The sequence below is a fragment of the Anoplophora glabripennis genome, unplaced genomic scaffold (genome assembly GCF_000390285.2).
Source record: "Anoplophora glabripennis isolate ALB-LARVAE unplaced genomic scaffold, Agla_2.0 scaffold43, whole genome shotgun sequence".
NCBI classification, from domain to species: Eukaryota; Metazoa; Arthropoda; class Insecta; order Coleoptera; family Cerambycidae; genus Anoplophora; species Anoplophora glabripennis.
This window is the reverse complement of record NW_019416281.1, coordinates 1344126-1363533: the sequence shown is the minus strand read 5'-3', so window position 1 is coordinate 1363533 and position 19408 is coordinate 1344126. Positions and strand designations below refer to the sequence as shown.

The 19408-nt window shown below is 32.8% G+C and overlaps 1 protein-coding gene across 1 annotated transcript; it reads left to right on the top strand.

The window, feature by feature from the left end:
• Positions 1-266: 266 nt before the first annotated feature.
• On the top strand, positions 267-620 carry LOC108907626 (nucleoside diphosphate kinase-like; the record flags this gene model as incomplete). Its single annotated transcript, XM_018711379.1, has 1 exon — positions 267-620. A coding segment is annotated over one exon (354 nt), but the record flags the coding sequence as incomplete, so codon positions are not given.
• Between the last annotated feature and the right edge of the window lie 18788 nt (positions 621-19408).

The window sequence follows — 19408 nt, the reverse complement described above, 5'->3', positions numbered from 1 at the left end:
GATTTTCTGTCTGTTGTTCGGTCATTAAACGAGGAATAAATTTTGCTGTAACTCTATGCATGTTCAATTTTTCAGTCAAAATTTCATGGCATGACCCAAATATTTGACTTTGTGAACGTAGTAGTCATCAGTTGAAGTCGAAAGCCTTCCTGGTCGAGGATCACCTTTAACTGACGTTGTCAGAGCTTGCATGATATGTATTGTGCTGTCCATATTTGCCTATATCCGTAGAATAATGAGCAGAAACAGGTATTTTATTATGATTAATCCTGATGCAATTCAAACAGAAACGATTCAAAGTAGCCGCTCTTAAATTCATGTGGTCTTCTGACGAGCTTCGGAAGCAGCATTATGCCGATTTATCTGCCAAAGCCTTTTTCCCAAAACTAATAAAATACATATCTTCCGGCCCTGTTGTGCCCATAGTATGGGAAGGTTTGGATGTGGTTAAAAACTTGGTCGTGTACTTCTTGGTGCTACAAATCCAGGCTGATAGTGCCCCCGGAACGATCAGAGGTGATCTTTGTGTCGAAGTTGGTCGTAACATCTGTCAGGGGTCAGATGGTGTGAAGTCTGCCAAAAAGGAAATAAGCCTATGGTATAAGACCACTTTTATATAGTGAAAACCATTTGTAACATTGCGTACGACCCAGAGCATCATTTCCGTAAGCTTGTTTCAAATGTTGAAATGTTTCCGTGAAAGTTTTCTTTCGTGAAAGGTTCACGCAAAATTTTACGCATCTTTGTTCCAGAAAAGTGCACATTGCAAAAATCGTCACTCAAATAACAATATCACGAAAACTAAATGAGATATCAACAAATCAAGAACATGTGGTTGCAGAGGAAGTTATGCACAACGCAACTCTGCCAACCGCATGTCACTAAATATCTCAATTAGCACGTAATTCAAAAAGTTTAGTTATTTTTTGAGTATACCTATTACATATTTTTTTTACGTTTATATCTGAGATTTGTACGAAGTGTCTTATAATTAAGCTGCAAAATTTTATCGGTATATTCTACGTTGAAAATAGAAAAATAGGAGAAAAAGCCATAAAATATAGGCCGTACGCATTCACAGTCAAGTGCTCACTTAAGAAACATTTCCAGACAATAGGTTTATTACAACGTTTTACTTTGTTTTTGAATGTTGAATCTAGTGATGAAGACCGATTTGGTAACTCTTATTTACATTTTCGTATGGTGATAGAGCCCTCGATTTTATTTGGAAATGGTACGTCTCATTGTCCCTGAACATCATACTTTTGTAAGAAAAAACATATAATCTAGTAGGGAAATTTGTCAGGAATTATGGGACATCATGTAGTTTATATACACGATAAACCTTTGATAGATAGATGCAATGACAAGTTATTTGGAAAAAGTTTTTGAATTGAAAAGCGAGGGTTGCTTTCGGTGTGCAGCAAAATAAAACTCTCTCTCAACGGTAAAAATAAAAGTATTTTTATTGAAAACAACGTTAGTGAAAACAAGTGTTGTCGGGGCGAGCGTTCGCTGGAGAATCTTCGTGGTGTGGAGTCGCTCGCAGGTATAAGTATCTGGTTCTTGGCGCCAATCTGCCGTGGTTCTCTTCCGGGAACTGTATCCCGCGTTGCACATTGTTTCTTGTCACTTGCAACGGGTAGACCGGTCCGGGCTGCGTCGGGTTGGCACTCTTGACGTAATACTTAAAATGGGTCAATTGCAGACATGTGTACCCACAGCTTTTTCAATATCTGTTTTAAAAATTGTACGCTTCCGGTGAAAAAAAAATCGGGGCTTTGGTTATGGTTTCGGTCTTAGTCTTAGCCATTCCAAAGTAGTTTTGAAAATGCTCACTTAGCTTGAGCCCTTTAGGTACACGATAAACCCTTGTTAAAACGATCACCCTGTACAAAAGCTACGTTGGCAGACAAAAGTGTAGCTGAAATTACATTTTAAATAATACACATATGCTTATTCATTTTGATATGTGTAAAATTCATTGTCCATGTCTGCACCAAACACCTGATACCTTATTAGCTTGGAGTAGGAAGAGCATACTTGCAAGGAATATTACAAGTGTAACACATAGTTTTTATTAGAGTTGTAATATCTGTGCGCGCTTTTATGAGAGTGAAATATAATATTGCACCATAAAGGAAGACGGAAGGAAATTGGCAAATGAAATGAATACACTTATATTGCCGCTGATGCTGCTGTTACTTCCTCAGTAAGTGTGTATTAAAAATTTTCAACTTCAGAAAAATTTTACTTCCACAAAGTACGTGAAAAAGGATAAAATAAACTTTACTTATTATACACAATATTAAATATTTAATATTAGTATTCCGTTTATCTCTGATATTGCTGAAGGCAGTATTGTAAAACCAACAGTGCATTCATAAATGATTACAAGCCACGTTTCAGTAACTTTAATTTCTTCATGCTGTCAATTAAAGTTCGGTAAAATTAAAAAATATCAAAACAGTATATTATGTTAAATACATGTTTGCAATTGAACAAAACTTTCAAGGGTAAGAAAATGATTTATACTCGGAAAAGAAATTTGACGCTGGTTTTCTGACGTTGCAACGACATTTTTATTCATATCCCGCGTACCTGCTTCCTGTCTTCCGCCGAATTGCAGAAAGGGGGATTTGCCTTCAGAAGGGGACTTGGAATTAACTTTGCTAGGTGTAATTTTCTCGCGAGCTTCGCGTTTGTTCGTTTATAAAATACAATGGCGACATGAATTATAAAAAGTTCTCGCATGAATTTTATTAAAATTGTTTTCGGGGTCATGTCAATATTCGTGTTCGACAACGGAAAGCAATTTTCTGTAATCGAAGGAAGACAGCTACAGATTTACGTAGAAGATCACGAAAATTTGAAGTGAATTTGAAAGGATATTGTATCGAATGCGCAATAGAATTTGAAAAGGTATCAGGAAAATGTAAATATTTATAAACGTTCCTAAAAACTATTAATTTTATTCTTTAGCATAACTATCACTCTTACACGTATAAAAACGAAGCATTGTGTATTCTCAGCAGACTCAAGAGTAGAATAAGTGCGAAAAAAATTATAATATGCTATTCCTTGTTTCATATAAAAAAATTCCCTCCGGCCCCTTCCTCTGGATTTTTTCTTTTAAATATGGAGAATATTACAAATTTAAATTACGTTATTTTTCTAACTTGTTTAACCTTTTTCTGTCGTCAATATGGTGATTCAAATGCCTTGATTTATCTGGAAGAATTTTGATCTTTTCCATTTTTTCGTAAATGTATTAGTTTTTAATAAAAAAAAATAAATTATGTTACGATACGCATCCTGGTCTTTATATGGGAATTAAAATGAAAATTTTATAGTCGGCAGTACCAAGCTAGGTAATAGTAGTTATTAATAATTTTTAATTTTGTTGAGTTTGAGTGCATTTTGTGCAGAATTGATGTCATGTGACTTACTACAAGCAATTTATTTCATAATAAAAACAAAATAACTGTTCTTTCGTAAGAGTTGTTCAATATGACCACAGTTTTCTAGAATAGATAAATTAGTTCTATGCAAAAAAATATCATGTATTCTTTTCAATATTCCTGTGCAAAAAATCTAATCTGACTTCGAGACGATTTGGTAACACATCCACACAAAAAAATCGACTTTCGAGCCCATGTTTATTACACGTTTCTTGGGTCGCTGAATCCGAATCTGAGGTCCATTTAACCCCATCACATCAGGACTTTTCATAACCTCAAAAAAACTGATATTCTGTTCAACTAAACCAATTAACCTTAAGACTCAAACTTCCAACGCTAAATCCAGTTAAACAAATCCCATAAACATTTAACCCAATGATATTCTAACCTAATAAGCCCATGAACCCAAACCCCAATAACTCTATAACCCCATAATCATAACGGGTACCTATATTTGAGTGAAAGTCCTCAGCTTTAGTTCAAATATTATCACAAATTAGTAAATTTATCAAAATGCTCAATATTGCGTGAAAATGTACTCAATAATTTTTTTTCATTGCTTTTACTCATACCGATTTTTTTACAGTGTATCTATTATTCATCTTAGAATAGTTACGAAATAGAACGGAACTGATTTGTTAATGTCAATTCGTAAAAACACAACTATAACATGATTCCTGACAAAATTACTAACAGATTACTTCTAGGGAGGGGGTATTTTTCACAGTTCTCTGAATCCATTTACTTCGTTTACTATGCCATAAAGTCATGTTTATAAGGAAGTATTGTACCCAATTTCAAAAAAATCTTAGAAGGCGTTTTGACGTTATTAAAAAAATTGTGGCTAAATGAAGCAACTTAAGATAGAGGTAAATTTTGTTAAATCTGCTTATATTGATCACAGGAAAATGTGGCAGTTCCATGTATATAGTACACGGGATATTAGGGCACCCTGTATATTATACGTTTACTCAAAGTTCATAGGGAACATTAAATTTTACAGACAATTATTTTTAATTCAGTACAATATTGCACAAGCAGAGACCTAGGGAGAAGTCAATGGTACTTCAAAGCTAATATTGAACAGAACGTTAATTAATTAATTAATTAATTAACTACTAATAACTGGAAACGTTTTTTAAAGAGCCATTATCAGAATAGCGCATCAAAACACCCGACGCCAGCAAAAAAACGGACGGTTATCGCATTCTCATAACCAAACGGCACACATTGGAAAAGTCACCCCCGGCCGTAGGGCAATTAGGCGCAAAAAGGTCATTTAAATTGAATAAAAATCGAACGCTAATACAATTACAACGCCAAGTCAATTACAAATTATAATTACACGGGCGGTCGGGGTTGTTCGAGGCCTGCGAGTTATAATTAAAAACGACTCCCATGAACTGGAAGCGATTGACAAGTTTTTAATTAATAGGATTTCTCATTAGGAGAGAGCATATGAGGTCTGTTAATTAGTAGCCCTGAATGCAAAGAACTCGAACGTAATTACAGCGCCTGCGATACATTTTGGTCGTTGGGATAGGGGCTATTGTACGGCACCCCGTGGTTATGCTTTGCTGCCCTTGGCTTCATTTCATTATGGGTATAAATGAGCGTCCGAATTTTGATCTACACGAAGGGCGTAACAGAATTTTATCGAAATAAAAAATACACGTAATAATCATAGTAGCTCTTCCTGTCGATACAAACATAATTTCAGGAGCACCTCAAATCTCCAACCTGGGACCATCCTTGTTTCTTTCTTTTATTAACGATTTCCGTGAAATAATCCATAATCTTGAGTAATAGATGTTTTACAGATGACTATAAACTCTTTACGCTACTACTTTTCTTTTCTACTAAGTCCTTAGTAATTACTTTTTTCTACAACCGAGCGAAAAGTACAAATTTGCTCTAAAAGAAAGCACAAACGCCCTCTTAGTTACCATGGAAACTGTAATAAAGCAACGTCTACTTAGTGTTTTTGCGACTATTGACACAAAAGTAAGCATTGAGGGGTATTTGACAGATGTCGACAATTTTGTGATCAGCGCGTGATTTTACATCGTTCTCATACAATAAAAATGTCTTCCCATCAATATTCAATAGAAGTCGATGAAATTAGTGAAGTTTTGTGCACTCGACCGGAAATTGCGCAAGCTGCAAAATCAGTTAACCTTAATTTACTGCCAGAGAAGTCGAGAAGCAAGTATGAGAAGCAGTATGAACTTTTTAGTAAATGGTGCGAATCAAAAGGAGGCAAGAAAATATCAGAAAATATTTTACTTGCGTATTTTGCAAAGAAAGCCAAGGTAATGAAATCCTCGACACTTTGGTCAATATACTCAATGCTGAGATCTATCATATCAGTTAAAAATAATATAAACATCGCCGAATACAACAAACTATTGGCTTTTTTATAACGTCAAGCTGTTGGCCAAAATCCCACAAAACTTTAAACTTTGATGGAATAAAAACCTTTTTACAAGAAGCTCCTGGTAAGACATATTTACTGAAAAAAGTGATCTTAATTTTGGGCATTGCTGGGGCATGTAGGAGGGACGAACGAAAATGGTAGTGGACGACATTGAGAATATAAACTCTTATTGTAAAAATACTTGATTCTAAGACGTACAATAGCAGAACATTCACTGTGACAAATAATACAGCACGACTATTTATCAATCTATCGAAAATATATTAGACTCAGGCCCAAAAATTGTACGACCCGTAGACTATTTTTGAAATATTCGAATGGTATCTGCCATAATCAAGTAGTTAAGAATGAATTCTATTGCAAAAATACCAAAAGACATAGCGCAGTACCTTGGACTTCCAGAACCATGCAAGTATACTAGTCATTGCTTTAGAAGAACTTCTGCCATTCTTTTAGTTAGTGGAGGAGGCGACATAACTCAATTAAAAAAAACATGGAGGATGGAAGAGTACTAATGTAGCAGAAGGCTATATACAGGGTCGGAAAGTCCCCATGGTTCATCGGCCGTTACGTGAGAGCGATAAAGAAAGTCATAGAAATCCGTGCGATAGAGAAAGATGGCTATAATGAAGGCGTCTAATAGTCATCGCCCATTTCGCCCTTCCACAAATAAGATCCACTTCCTATTTGGGGACTTTCCGACCCTGTAGATGAATGTTCTACTAACAAAATTCCTACGTCTGAAAAAATTTTGAGACTGACACCGACGATAAATAAATCACAGATATTTGTGGAAGCGAGAAATTCTGAAAACATCCCGATACATTCACCAACAGAAACTTCCTTCCAAATTACGAAAATTGTACAATAACCTTTAATATTGTAAATTATAAGAAAAATGATAGTTCATACAGGCTGTTACAAATTCCTTTCTCACTACAGGGTCTCGGAAACGATAAGAGGTACGAAGTAGCTTAAATAGGGGCAAAGTTGCGTAATCAGGGAACCAACATTAAGTCTTTAAAAAATCAAGGCTAACATGATTAGTTTTCGAAATATTTGGAAAAAAACGAAATTTTGAAAATCCGTTTTTGTTTCATATCAGCCTTGTTTGAGGTGATATTGAAAAAAGAAGAACACTTTCTCATGGCCACTTGTTGCCCTCTATCGAATGGCATAATCAATTTTTATATGTAACGTTTCGTCTCTACAGGACCATCATCAACTTCATTTTTTTAAAACAAGACCCTGTAAATTTTATTACATTTTTTGAAAGCCTTCATTATCCAATCCTGTATAATCCAATAATCCAATTTAATCCAATGTAATGTAATCCAATACTGCCCGAACCTGATTCAGACGTTTTGTATCGAAAAATTCATCTTCAGTGTATTCGTTCCAAATTTATCTAAATTTTTTATGTAGATTTCTTTGTTTATTGAATTATTATTGTACACTGTAAGTGTCGTTAGACCCTGTGAAATCCATCTAGTTAAAGTTAGTTTAAACTATTGCCACCACGCGTTACAATAAAACATTTATTATTATTAACTATTACTATCACTTGGTCATACATAACTCAATAAGTTGTTGCGTCAAAACATTATGACAATTTTAATTTTATTATGACAAATTAATTCTTAAAAATGCATATGAACAACCAAAACGCCAACTGAATATTATTCTTTAAAAAATTTCAGTCAGTGTTCAAAAACATTTTCGTTTTGGCAAAAGTTGAAAATGAAGATCAGCGTAATATTATCGGAATTTATTATATCACTAACAGCAACTGGGAAAGAGCATGTCAGATGAATTTGTATGAATATCCTGAAAAAAAAAAAATAGATCGGAATTTGTTTGAATTTTAAGCACTCGACAAGCCTTAGAAATAACTATGGACACGGGAATAAAACTCTAATAATTTTTTATTTTAATGCGCGGTGGTAATAGTTTAAATAATTAGATGGATCTCACAGGGTCTAACCACACTTGCAGTATACGATAATTCAATAAACAAAGAAATCTAAATAAAAAATTTAGATAAATTTGGAACGAATACACTGAAGATGAATTTTTCGAGACAAAACGTCTGAATCTGGTTCGGGCTAAGGCAGTCCAGTATTGGAGGACATGAAGGCTTGCAAAAAATGTAATAAAATTTCTAGGGTCGTATTTAAAAAAATGAAGTTGATGATGGTCCTGGAGAGACAAAACGTTACATACATAAAAATTAATTATGCCATTCGATAGAGGGCAAAAAGTGGCCACGAGAAAGTGTTCTTCTTTTTTCAATATCACCTCAAAAAGGCTGAAATGAAACAAAAACGGATCTCCAAAATTTCGGTTTTTTTCCAAATATTTCGAAAACTAATCATGTTAGTCTTGATTTTTTAGAGACATAATGTTGGTCCCCTGATTACGCAACTTTGCCCCCATTTAAGCTAGTTTGTATCTCTTACCGTTTTCGAGATCCCTGTAGTGAGAAGCGAATTTGTAAGAGCCTCTATAGTATTATTTAAAAAACCTATAACCTTCATTAATGTTATTTGTATTATTTAAATTTGCAGCTACCTATGTCTAGGAATTAAGTTCTGGATGTACACAATTATTATAAAAAAATAATAATAAACAAATTACCAACTTTAGTTATACAAAGTAATGAAAAGTTTGTTATTATTATTATAAACTCTCATTTTCTGAAAGTTTCATTTTACTAAAGACAGTAGGAACATAAATATAACTTTTCAAGTAAATAATTCGTAAAAGAAGAATAAAAAATACATTCAAATATACATAAATCACAATTACCGCAATTTACCAGCTTTAGTTACACAAAGTAATAAAAAATTAGCTATTTTTATAGCAATATTCATTAAAGTTCGTAGAAATGTATATTTCGCAAATAATTCGTAGTATTTATAAATCACATTAAATAAAATACAAACTACCAACTTTAGTTACGAAAAACAGTCAAAAATTGGTTGGTAGTAACTCATCTTTTATTTTTTTTAACAATTTTGTGCTACTAAAGGTGGTAGAAATCTATTTTTACCAATTCAATTAACTTATAAAGCTTTCGCATAACACAGGCGAATATTATGTTTTGGAAAAAGAAGGCCATGCTTGCCGCTGCTGTCTGCAAAAGTAAACAAATAATTATTTGATGTGACAAAACGGTCTTAAAACAGCTATTTGTGTCAAATAAAATTGTAACAATTATCGGATAATGGAAAGTTTTGAAAAGTATAATTTATGTGATACTTGTTCCAATATGCCCTTATCGAAAACTGCGACCAAGACATGTCAAAGAATAGTTAAACTTAATTAAAATAATGCAGTTCGATCAGCAAAGCGACGTATTTTACGAGCAACTTGTGTTCTTATACCCTGAAACCAAGGCAGCATATTTCCGATGGCGCTATTATCTTCCTATTTTCGTTCATCATTCAGAATAAGTCATTGAAAACGCTCTCTAGTATCTCAGGAAGTCGGAGCGGCCCCATTTGTCTTTGAGCCAGCGTCTGAATGTAAATCAGAGGGACTGAGTCGGAACAAACGAATAAATTTAAAAGTCTATTTTCAATCTGTATTACCGAACATTAATAATTCCGACAACCAATAACTTTGAGACATGTATTTCGGCATATTTCGCCTGGCTTTCTAATTCGTAGGCTGCCTTAGTTCCATCCGGACAAGTGGGGAGCGTGGATTGGGGGCAACCGGATGACTTTTCTGGAGGAATATTTATTATGTCCTTATAGGGGGACTCGGTAACAGCTTAAACTCGTATTAGGTATATGGTGTGGAAACGCTGGTTTACGTTGTCAATATGCTGAATGATATGTGTCCCGATAAAATAAAATTATTATGAATCTAAATAAACTCGGCAAAAAAATTAAAGGAGCAGAAATATTTCCAAATTTTTTTTCTGACTGTAGGCTGTAACTTCGTGAATAATGGTAGTATCGAAAAAAAAACATCTTGAAGCTTGAAGATTCTAGTTTTGAAATCTTGAGATGAACATTTTTTTGAGCGCAATCAAAAGAAATAATGCAAGGCAAAAATTTTATTTTTTTTTTCAAAATTGCATGTGGGCTGAGAAACTTTCCTTCTGGCTTAATCAATACCAAGCTCATTTAGCCTGCTTTTTTATCAGCTACAATTTGTTTTTTTTTCTGTACTTACAATTATTTCTATTATTTCTACAACTATTGAGTGAAATCACCTTTTTTTATCATCGATATCTCGTACAGTGATTGGAAGGTGGGTTTTAGAAACCTGAATCAATCCTCTTCAAGGGCCTTTTAATATGTTTGAGAAAAAAAAATACACTCAGCATTAATTTGAAAAAATTCAGAAAATAACTTTTTTGCGGTTTTGGAAATTTGCGAAATGTATCAATGTTTATAGTTTTTTTAGCTCAACACATGTCCATGAGGCCTGTAAATTTTGAAATCGATCGGTAAAACTGTTTGCTTTCCGTTTTCGTTAAGTTTTATAAAAAATAAAAGGGGCAGGTTTATTGCTCCTTCCTTAGTAGTGGATACTACTGATTAAGATGAAAAAATTTTTTTGTGTTATTTTTCTCACAATTTCGCGTTAATTACTCATAAAACATCGAAAAAAAATTCAAAATTTTGAAAAAAATCTACAAAATTTATTTTTAAATAAAAAAAATATTTTTTTCCTCGACATTTGAAATATTCAATGTAAAATTGTAAAAAAGAAAGTTTTTCTGCTCTTTTAATTTTTTTGCTGAGTGTAGTCTAGCTAGATAATGGAACATGTGAATACAAACCAATAAATCCTTATAAATATTACTCGGCATCATCAACATAATATTTTACTAGTGGGAATTCTTGTTAACGCAAGTTGCAGTAGGCTTATTCTTATTCATGACTAACTATAATGAAAAACACGTCTTTAGAAAAAGGTCTAAATTATTGTAGTCTTCAAACCATTTTGTGCAAAAAAAAATCTGTAGGTATCTAAACATGTACAAAAAGTACTTCCATATAATTTCACAAAAAATGAATTACTTGTAGGGCAGTAAATAAAAAAAAAAAATACGTACTGACCTACCTTAATAATACGAAGAAACATTTTTGGAATCACTGACGATGGCTCTACACATCTAATAGGCCAGGAAAATAAGCTGGGAAATTACCATTTCGCGATTTTTTGTTTCGGCAAGCTGAATTTATCACTATAGATGCTAAATGTTATGTACAATAACATATTAGTTTCCACAGTAATAAAAATGGGGGAAGATTGTTTACAGGGTGGTTAATTGTATAATTTTTATGTAAATTCACGTTTTTCGCTTATACCTTTCTTCCGTTAATTTCCACGAGAAAACAGTAAAGTACTTTTTTTCGTTTTCAAGAGACCTACAAAACTAGCCCTCGAGCGTCAAAAAATATTGATAAGATCAAATGTTTATTTATGACAATTGAATTAAACATTTATAAACTGCAGTATTATTACCAGAACGTTTTGGCATCGCATCCTCTCATTCCTTATCACTGTTTAATAACTCACACGAAATCTGGAATCGGTAAGTTGAATAGTTTACAAGTTATGGCCTTATAAACAAATTAACTAATTATTATTCTGGACGATCCCGGTAGTGTTCATAATCATACATTGAAATCTATTTTTTTTTTAATTTCAAATTTGCAACCTGGAATTTTTCTTTATTTTTTAGCCTTAGTTGCAAAATGACATATGACGCACGAGCGTGATATAGTTATATATTATTCAGAAAACTTATACAAAGAGCTTTAAGTTAAAAAAAATTGTCAAAATTCGTTGAAAAATAACGGAGTTACAGACTGTCAAAATTGATGGCCTATTGTTACACGAATTAAGTTGGTAGCGGCAAAAAAAATGGTCATAACCGGCAACCTGAGTACTTTCCCAAATAAAAATATTTTATTTGTGGAAGTATGTTAAGTGCATAAGAAATTTTGTCAAAAGTCAGTGGGTCGCTTGATTTTCGGCGAGCCGTGGCGAGGCAGATGGGTGGGGGGAAGCGAAAGACAGCGAGTCCGAAGAAAATGGCGATAATATTCATAATTCTAGTAACTCCATTGTTTTTCAACGAATCTTGACGATTTTTTTTTAACTTAAGGCTCTATTCATAAGTTTTCCGAATATGTAATAATATATAACTATATCGCGCTCGTGCGTCGTATATTTCATTTTGCAGCTAAGGTTAAAAAATAAAAAAAAATTCCAGGTTGCAAATTTGAAATTAAAAAAAAATTATAGATTTCCATGTATTATTATGAAATCTACCATGAAAAAGTCAGTGCGATTGTGGAAGATGCTCGGAATCGTCCAGACTAATAACTAGTTAATTTGTTTATAAGGCCATAACTTGTAAACTATTCAACTACCGATTCCAGATTTCGTGTGAGTTATTCGACAGTGATAATGAATGAGATGATGCGATGCCAAAACGTTCTGGTAATAAAGTAGTTTATAAAGTAATGTTTAATTCAAAAGTCATAAATAAAGTTCTTCTATTTATAACTTTTGATCTAATCAATATTTTTTGACGCTCAATTGTTAGTTTTGTAGATCTATTGAAGACGAAAAAGAAAATACTTTACTGTTTTCTCGTGGAAATTAACGGAAAAAAATTATAAGCGAAAAACGCGAGTTTACTTAAAAATTATACAATTAACCACCCTGTAAACAATCTTCCCCCCATTGTTATGACTGTGGAAACTAATGATATTGTACATAATATTTAGCATCTATAGTGATAAAGTCGCGTCCAACTCTATATTTCCTGGCCACAGCGAACTTATAATCCCTTTAAAAGTTCAATAAAAACATTATTTAAATTTTATATCAGTGAAGTATTAATTAATGCTAAAACTCGATATTCGAGGGTATTTTCTTTACATGTTAATGATCCTATTTAAGAAAAACTCAAATAATATACGGGGTGTCTCGTTTTAATAAGAAAAATTTAATAGGTGATAAAACTCGCACACAAAAATAAAAAGATACGTCATTAAATGAATTTGGTATGTTTTAAAGCTTTGTTTTCGAGACACAGGATATTAAAGTTAACAAAAGCTTGCTAATTGATGATAGCTGAAAAAATATATTTAATTTTATTAATACATAGTAATTTTGTTTTTCTGATAAGCCTTGCAAAATTTTAAAATTTTGATAATCTCTGATTAGGAATTCTAATAATCAAAACTATTTCACAATCGCAATGTTTAAAAATATTTTTTTTAAAGTGAGGATGCCCCAGCCTGGAATAAATCTAATTGCATCAGATTAAGTCTCTTACTTATTACTAGAAATGTACTAAATTTTATTAAAATCGGCCATGTAGTTTTTGAAATGAGGTATTTAAAAAAAAGAAAGGTATTTTTAAATTAAATTTAACATTCTGTACCTTGAAAACAAGCCATCAAAACATACAAGTTCATACAAATTTTTATTTTTAATTTTAATTAAAACCTGAAACACTCGTATCTTGCATGAACTGAAATTATAATTAATCTCGAATTGCCAGAATTCTCTGGCTTCAGCTATTTATTAAATGCAAGATATAAACATCAATGATTAACTGTAGACTATAACTCCTTTTGTAGAAATTAAGTTATAGAAATATTTCATTTAGCATCGTGCTGTGCTTAGAACATCATACCAAAAATTCCTCTAAAATGTTCAGAACTACTTCTGGCAAAAGAATGCCGAATCATTTTAAAGAATCCGTAATAACTGAGGGAGGGTTAAAATTTAATATCAAACAAGCTTTGGCGCACGAATGCAGCCTTAAATAAACGAGGTTCAGTATAGCCCGATGGAAAAATATAGAGGAGGGTACAAGTGAATCAATTTTGACTCCTCTTTTATTCCCGAATATTGATAAATACAGGGATGTCATCGAAAGCGAAATATTCCATGTAGTATACAGGGTGTGGCTTGTATAATCTATAAAAATTAAACTACAGCTTCCTGATTATAGTTGTAATAGAAAATTCTTATACGAAAAAGTTCTATCTTCGCTTTATTTTTGTAAATTATGTTCATTTATTCAACGAAAATGAAGGCCGACCCTGTGTTATTTATTACAAACTTTGGAAATGTCAAAAAATTTGTGCAGTCAACTGATTTTGTATTTATATTGAATTCATTATTCACTTAATTATTAAATATTCCAGACAAAAGTTTTTATTTTGTAATTCCACGATAGTGACAGTGTAATATTTATAAAGAAATAAAAAATAAGAATAGGGTGAAAACGAGATTGTTATTTCTTACTTTGCTTATTTTTTTAGTTTATGCACAAACTAGTTTTACAATGAACCGGGAAAACAATGCATTTACTATTTCCGAACGTGTTAATATGGTGTTAGTGTATGGTGCAGCCGCAGAAAATGCGCTCGCGGTGACTAGGTTGTACCGGGAACGATGACCACAACGTTACCCCCATGTGCAAATACAATCCTACAGTGTGTTCAGCGGCTGCGAGATACGGGAAGTGTTATTCCTCGAGGAGAAGGGCGTGGTCAGCAAGTGAACCTTAATGTTGAAGATGCAGTGTAGGAAAATGTTGACGAAGACCCCACAATTAGTACTCGACTCACACAGCAAGTAGAAATCTCATCTCGTGCCGTACATTGCATCTTAAGGCGCCAGCTATAGCGCCCCTATGACTTGCAACCAGTTCAACAGATATTACCCCCGGACTGTGATTAACGAATGCGTTTTTGCAGATAGTTTTTACGGCAATATGCCAATCAAGTAGACTTTTCTGTTTATGTTTGTGTAGCAGATAAGGCGACATTTACCTTCCATAATATGCATATATGGGCTGATGAAAATCCTCACGCGATTAGGGAAACTCATATTCAACATCGGTTCTCGGTAAATGTTTGGGCTGGCATAATAGGCGAAGTACTTGTGGGTTGCTATTTCTTTGAAGGACGACTAAATGGACCAATATACAGGCATGCTGACTTTTTGGAGAACCGGTTGCCTGAATTATTGGACGATGTGGCATTACAAGTTCGGGCACCCATGTTTTATCTCCAAGATGGGGCTCCTCCACACAGTATTCGAGAAGTAACGACATTTTTTAATGAAATATTTCCTCAGCGATGGATTGAACGATTTGGACCTGTGCCGTGGCCACCTCGGTCACCCGATCTAACTCCAAAGGTCTTGGAGTCACTTGAAGTCATTGATTTACAATACTCCAATTACTACAGTGGAAAAATTGTGAAGCCGTATACTTATTCGAAATAAATAAACGAAAATTATAAGAATTTCTATAATATAATATGCCAAAAAATAGATATTTCCAATCTCAGAAAATATAAAAAACAGTTAGTACGGAGACGCAATCAGTTTCATATTGTTTAATAATATTGTGGGGTACCGCTAGATGTCACCAGTTATATCTCACCCACAGTAGCTTACTTAATCCTGCCTATTATTTATTTATTACATATTTGATATCAGTTTCCAATTTTTCTTTTTCTGTATATAAATAAAATTGTTCAACCCCTAAAGCACGCCATTAAAAGTGGGCACAGAATTGAAACGTGTAAGATGTGCTGTGACGGGCTTGCAGATAAACGAACAAAAACAATAAAAACCTCAAAAAGCGGCATCGCGCACAGTTAATAGCAACCGAACTGCTCTCGTTTCAGCCTCGAGACGCCAAATGATTAACTCGAGATATCTAAAATATATTTTGGTGGCAATAATCTGTGACCAGTGATCGGAAAGGCAAGGAAAATAAAAACCGACGAAACAAGTCTATATTGGTATTTGCTCAGAGGAATGGCGCTGTGTGTATACAAATGGCACAGGTCATGGGCGTAGAGGCCGAGTATATTTTAAATAGAAGTACGCCGAAAAATTGTGTAATCTGTTGCTTGCGTGATAACGCAAAATAAAAACCTACCTGATTTAGCGAATATATGAGAAACAATAAATCCTTTACAAATATAACTGTTTACCTTATATTCGCTATTAATTGGGTCTAATATCTCAGGAATTTAATGCGGAGAAAGTTATAATGTTAGCAACATACCTAATTAATTTTATTTTTTTGTTTGTCTTTTACTAGCCAAACTTGCATTAGTCTAGACTAGAACAAGGGTCGGCAATTGGCCGACCGCGGTCCAGGTCCGGACCGCGGAAGGTAAAATACTGGACAGCCAAACATTTTTTGAAAGTATAAATTACTCAAATAAATTATTTAAAAAATGTTTTTTTACGTTTAAGTGCCAAAGTTATCATTTTTTTCTAGTATTTTACAACTGTGTGAGTGTGTGAATTCTTAATGGTTAGTAAGCAGATTAAATTTGAGTCCAAATTAAAATAAAAAAATAATATGAATTTTTTTTTTGGACCTCGTTAAAAATTTTCAAAAGTATCCGGACCCCACCTAAAATTACTTGCCGACCCCTGGTCTAGAGGGTGATATTAAGAAAGATACAGTGTGTAGTAAATATTTTTCTTAAGAAAATTTCCAATAACTTTTTAGTTGTCAAAATATGGAATTCAAATTTGATGTCAGGGTTTTTAGGGTCAATAATTCTAAATATCTTATCATATTTGAGCTGTTTATAAGGGTAGCACAAATAGTATATTCTAAAAAAAATTCACTCAAATTTTACTCAATTTTACTCATGTATCACATTTCTGTCTATACCGGATTGAGTAAAATTTTCACTCTATTAGTATGAGTACACCTGAGTGATACTATGGTATCAGAAATGAGTGAGTTTTACTCAAATCCGAGTTAGTGCTAACTATCAATTGATCGACTTTTGATTCTATTCTGAGTATATAAAACTAATTTAGAGTTGACTTTTTATCTAATATGATTTAAAGTTACCTAGAATCGAGTGTTTTAATTTACTTACCTGTTTTAAAATACAATATATAATTTAATGTTAAAAAATAATATTATTAGGTATGCACAATACATCCAAAAACTCAATTCTCATTAAAATAAACTTTATACATAAAAAATATGCCATTTCCTGAATTTTTTTACATAAAAATATTGTTTTTTAAGAAAATTGTTTATTGGTACCTTTGTGAAAAATTATTTCTCGAAAAAATGTGAAACAAATTTTTTTTTTACAAAATTAACAGTTTATAACAAATTAATAATTAATTATTGCAAAATGCAAAATTGCAGTTGTTATTATTTTCATTAGCTACTCCAGATTAAAAAAAACGTTAAAATTCGCCCACAATTACCGGAGATAACGCAAAATCTTTGAAAACTCGGAACACTTCTGTCTTATTTCCCCCACCATATTCCAGGTGTAAAAATATATTCGAGGACGGTTTTTAAAGAGTTAAAAATTACTATAAAATGCATTTTTCTTCTAAACAAATTACACTATTTGTTTATACGCCGTTTTGACGAGGTTAGTCTATGAAATTACAATTTCCAATTGCATATCTTGAAAATATTAGTCAAGACGAAACAAATGAGCCCTCGTAAGGCCCTTTATTATAACGCTAAAAACCGCGTTTTTGCAATTGAAAAAATACTATTTCTAATAAACAAATGCAAAAATTCGTAAACAAATAAATATTTTTTTACCAAATTTTCAGGGTTTCTTAAGCGTAACAAAATACATACAACTTTTAACCGCAGCTTAGAGACGATTTATGCTCTTTTCTTCTATTTATAGCAAATTCAAATTTCGCTGGTTTTTTGCAATTATTTAAACAAATTGCTAACGGATTTTAATTTAGCAGGTCTCAAATAAAGCGTTTTTTGAAAATCTGTTTTAGAGCGCTTAATGGAGGAATGGCCACTGAGAAATTTTTTTATTAAAAATTAGTTACACCACAACTATCGAAACAGTGCAAAATTGTCTTTTTTTGACATTTAATATTAGTGAATATACAAAAAAATATTAAAGAACTGAAATAAAGAAAATACGCAAAGAATAATTATATTTTCAATTTTGTTTTAAGTATGTAAGTTTTTTAGTATGTGGGTATTTTGACAGGTGTAGAAAAACGTGATATTTTAGTTAAAAGTAATGCTAATACAATTTTTCAGAAATTTTGAGCAATACCTATTGATTTTTCAAGTATGATCATTCTTAAAATAACTACCTTTTTCCGACCCATATTTTATACAAGTGGTGATGCACTGTTTTAAGAGCGATGTATTTTTTTAGATATTCTATAAAAATTTGACTTTCATAGTTAAAAATTACTCTCTCAAAAATTCTCAAGAGTGATTTCTGATATTTCATATTTCCTACAAAGTTTGGCAGCTCTATCTAATATATTTTATTTTAAGAATCATTTTAATTCAAATTAATTTTTCTTAAACTTTCCAAATTAAATCAAATCAAATGTTCTTAGATACACCTAACTACCACTGAATTATATCACAATACCTAGTAAACAGTTAGAATATCACCTTTGACAAATATCACGTAAAAAATTGCTATAGTCTGTTTGGAAATGAAAGAGAGTAATAAAACTCCGAGATAAGAACCGGCCATGGGCGTGCTAATATTTCGTTTCAGGTGCTTCTACTGATTTGCCAAAAATCAGTAGAAGCAAATTATGGGCTGTCTTACGAGAGTTGAATTTTTGCTGGGAAAAGCAGAACAGGAAGTCAGTTCTTATCGATAAAGATGAAATTATTTGTTGGCGAAGATCCTACTTAAGATCAATTAGAAAATTCCGTGACGAAGGGAGGAATATTTATTATCTAGACGAAACTTGGGTCAACGAGGGATATACTGTAACAAAAGTATGGCAAGATAAAAATGTAAAAAGTTTTCGACAAGCATTTTTGGATGGACTTTCAACAGGGTTCAAGGCACCTTCAGGTAAAGGGCGAAGATTAATAGTGACACATATAGGTAGTGCCAGTGGTTTTGTAGATGGCGGTTTACTTTTATTTGAATCTAAAAATACAGGTGACTATCACGAAGACATGAACGCAGATGTTTTCGAAGAGTATTTTACACAGATGTTGGATCTTATTCCTCCGGGGTCTGTAATTGTCATGGATAATGCCAGTTACCATTCACGGCAGACCGAGCGGACGCCTACGACTGCTTGGAGGAAAGCCGATATAATTCAATGGTTATCCGGAAAAAACATTTCTTTTGAAACAAATATGGTGAAAAAGGAACTTTTGACACTTGTCAATCTTAATAAAGATCAGAAAAAATATGTTATCGATGAAATGGCAACAAATCGCCAAATAACGGTACTACGGTTACCACCTTATCACTGTGAACTTAACCCAATCGAATTAGTCTGGGCGCAGGTAAAAGGAGATGTAGCGCGAAATAATACGACGTTTAAATTAAGTGACGTGAAAATTTTGTTAAAAAATTCCTTGGAACGAGTAACTGCAGATAACTGGCAAAGATGTATACATCATGTACAAAAAGAAGAGGAGAAAATGTGGGAACTCGATAATTTAATTGACGTTACTGTGGAACCTATCGTTATCAATCTAGGAGAC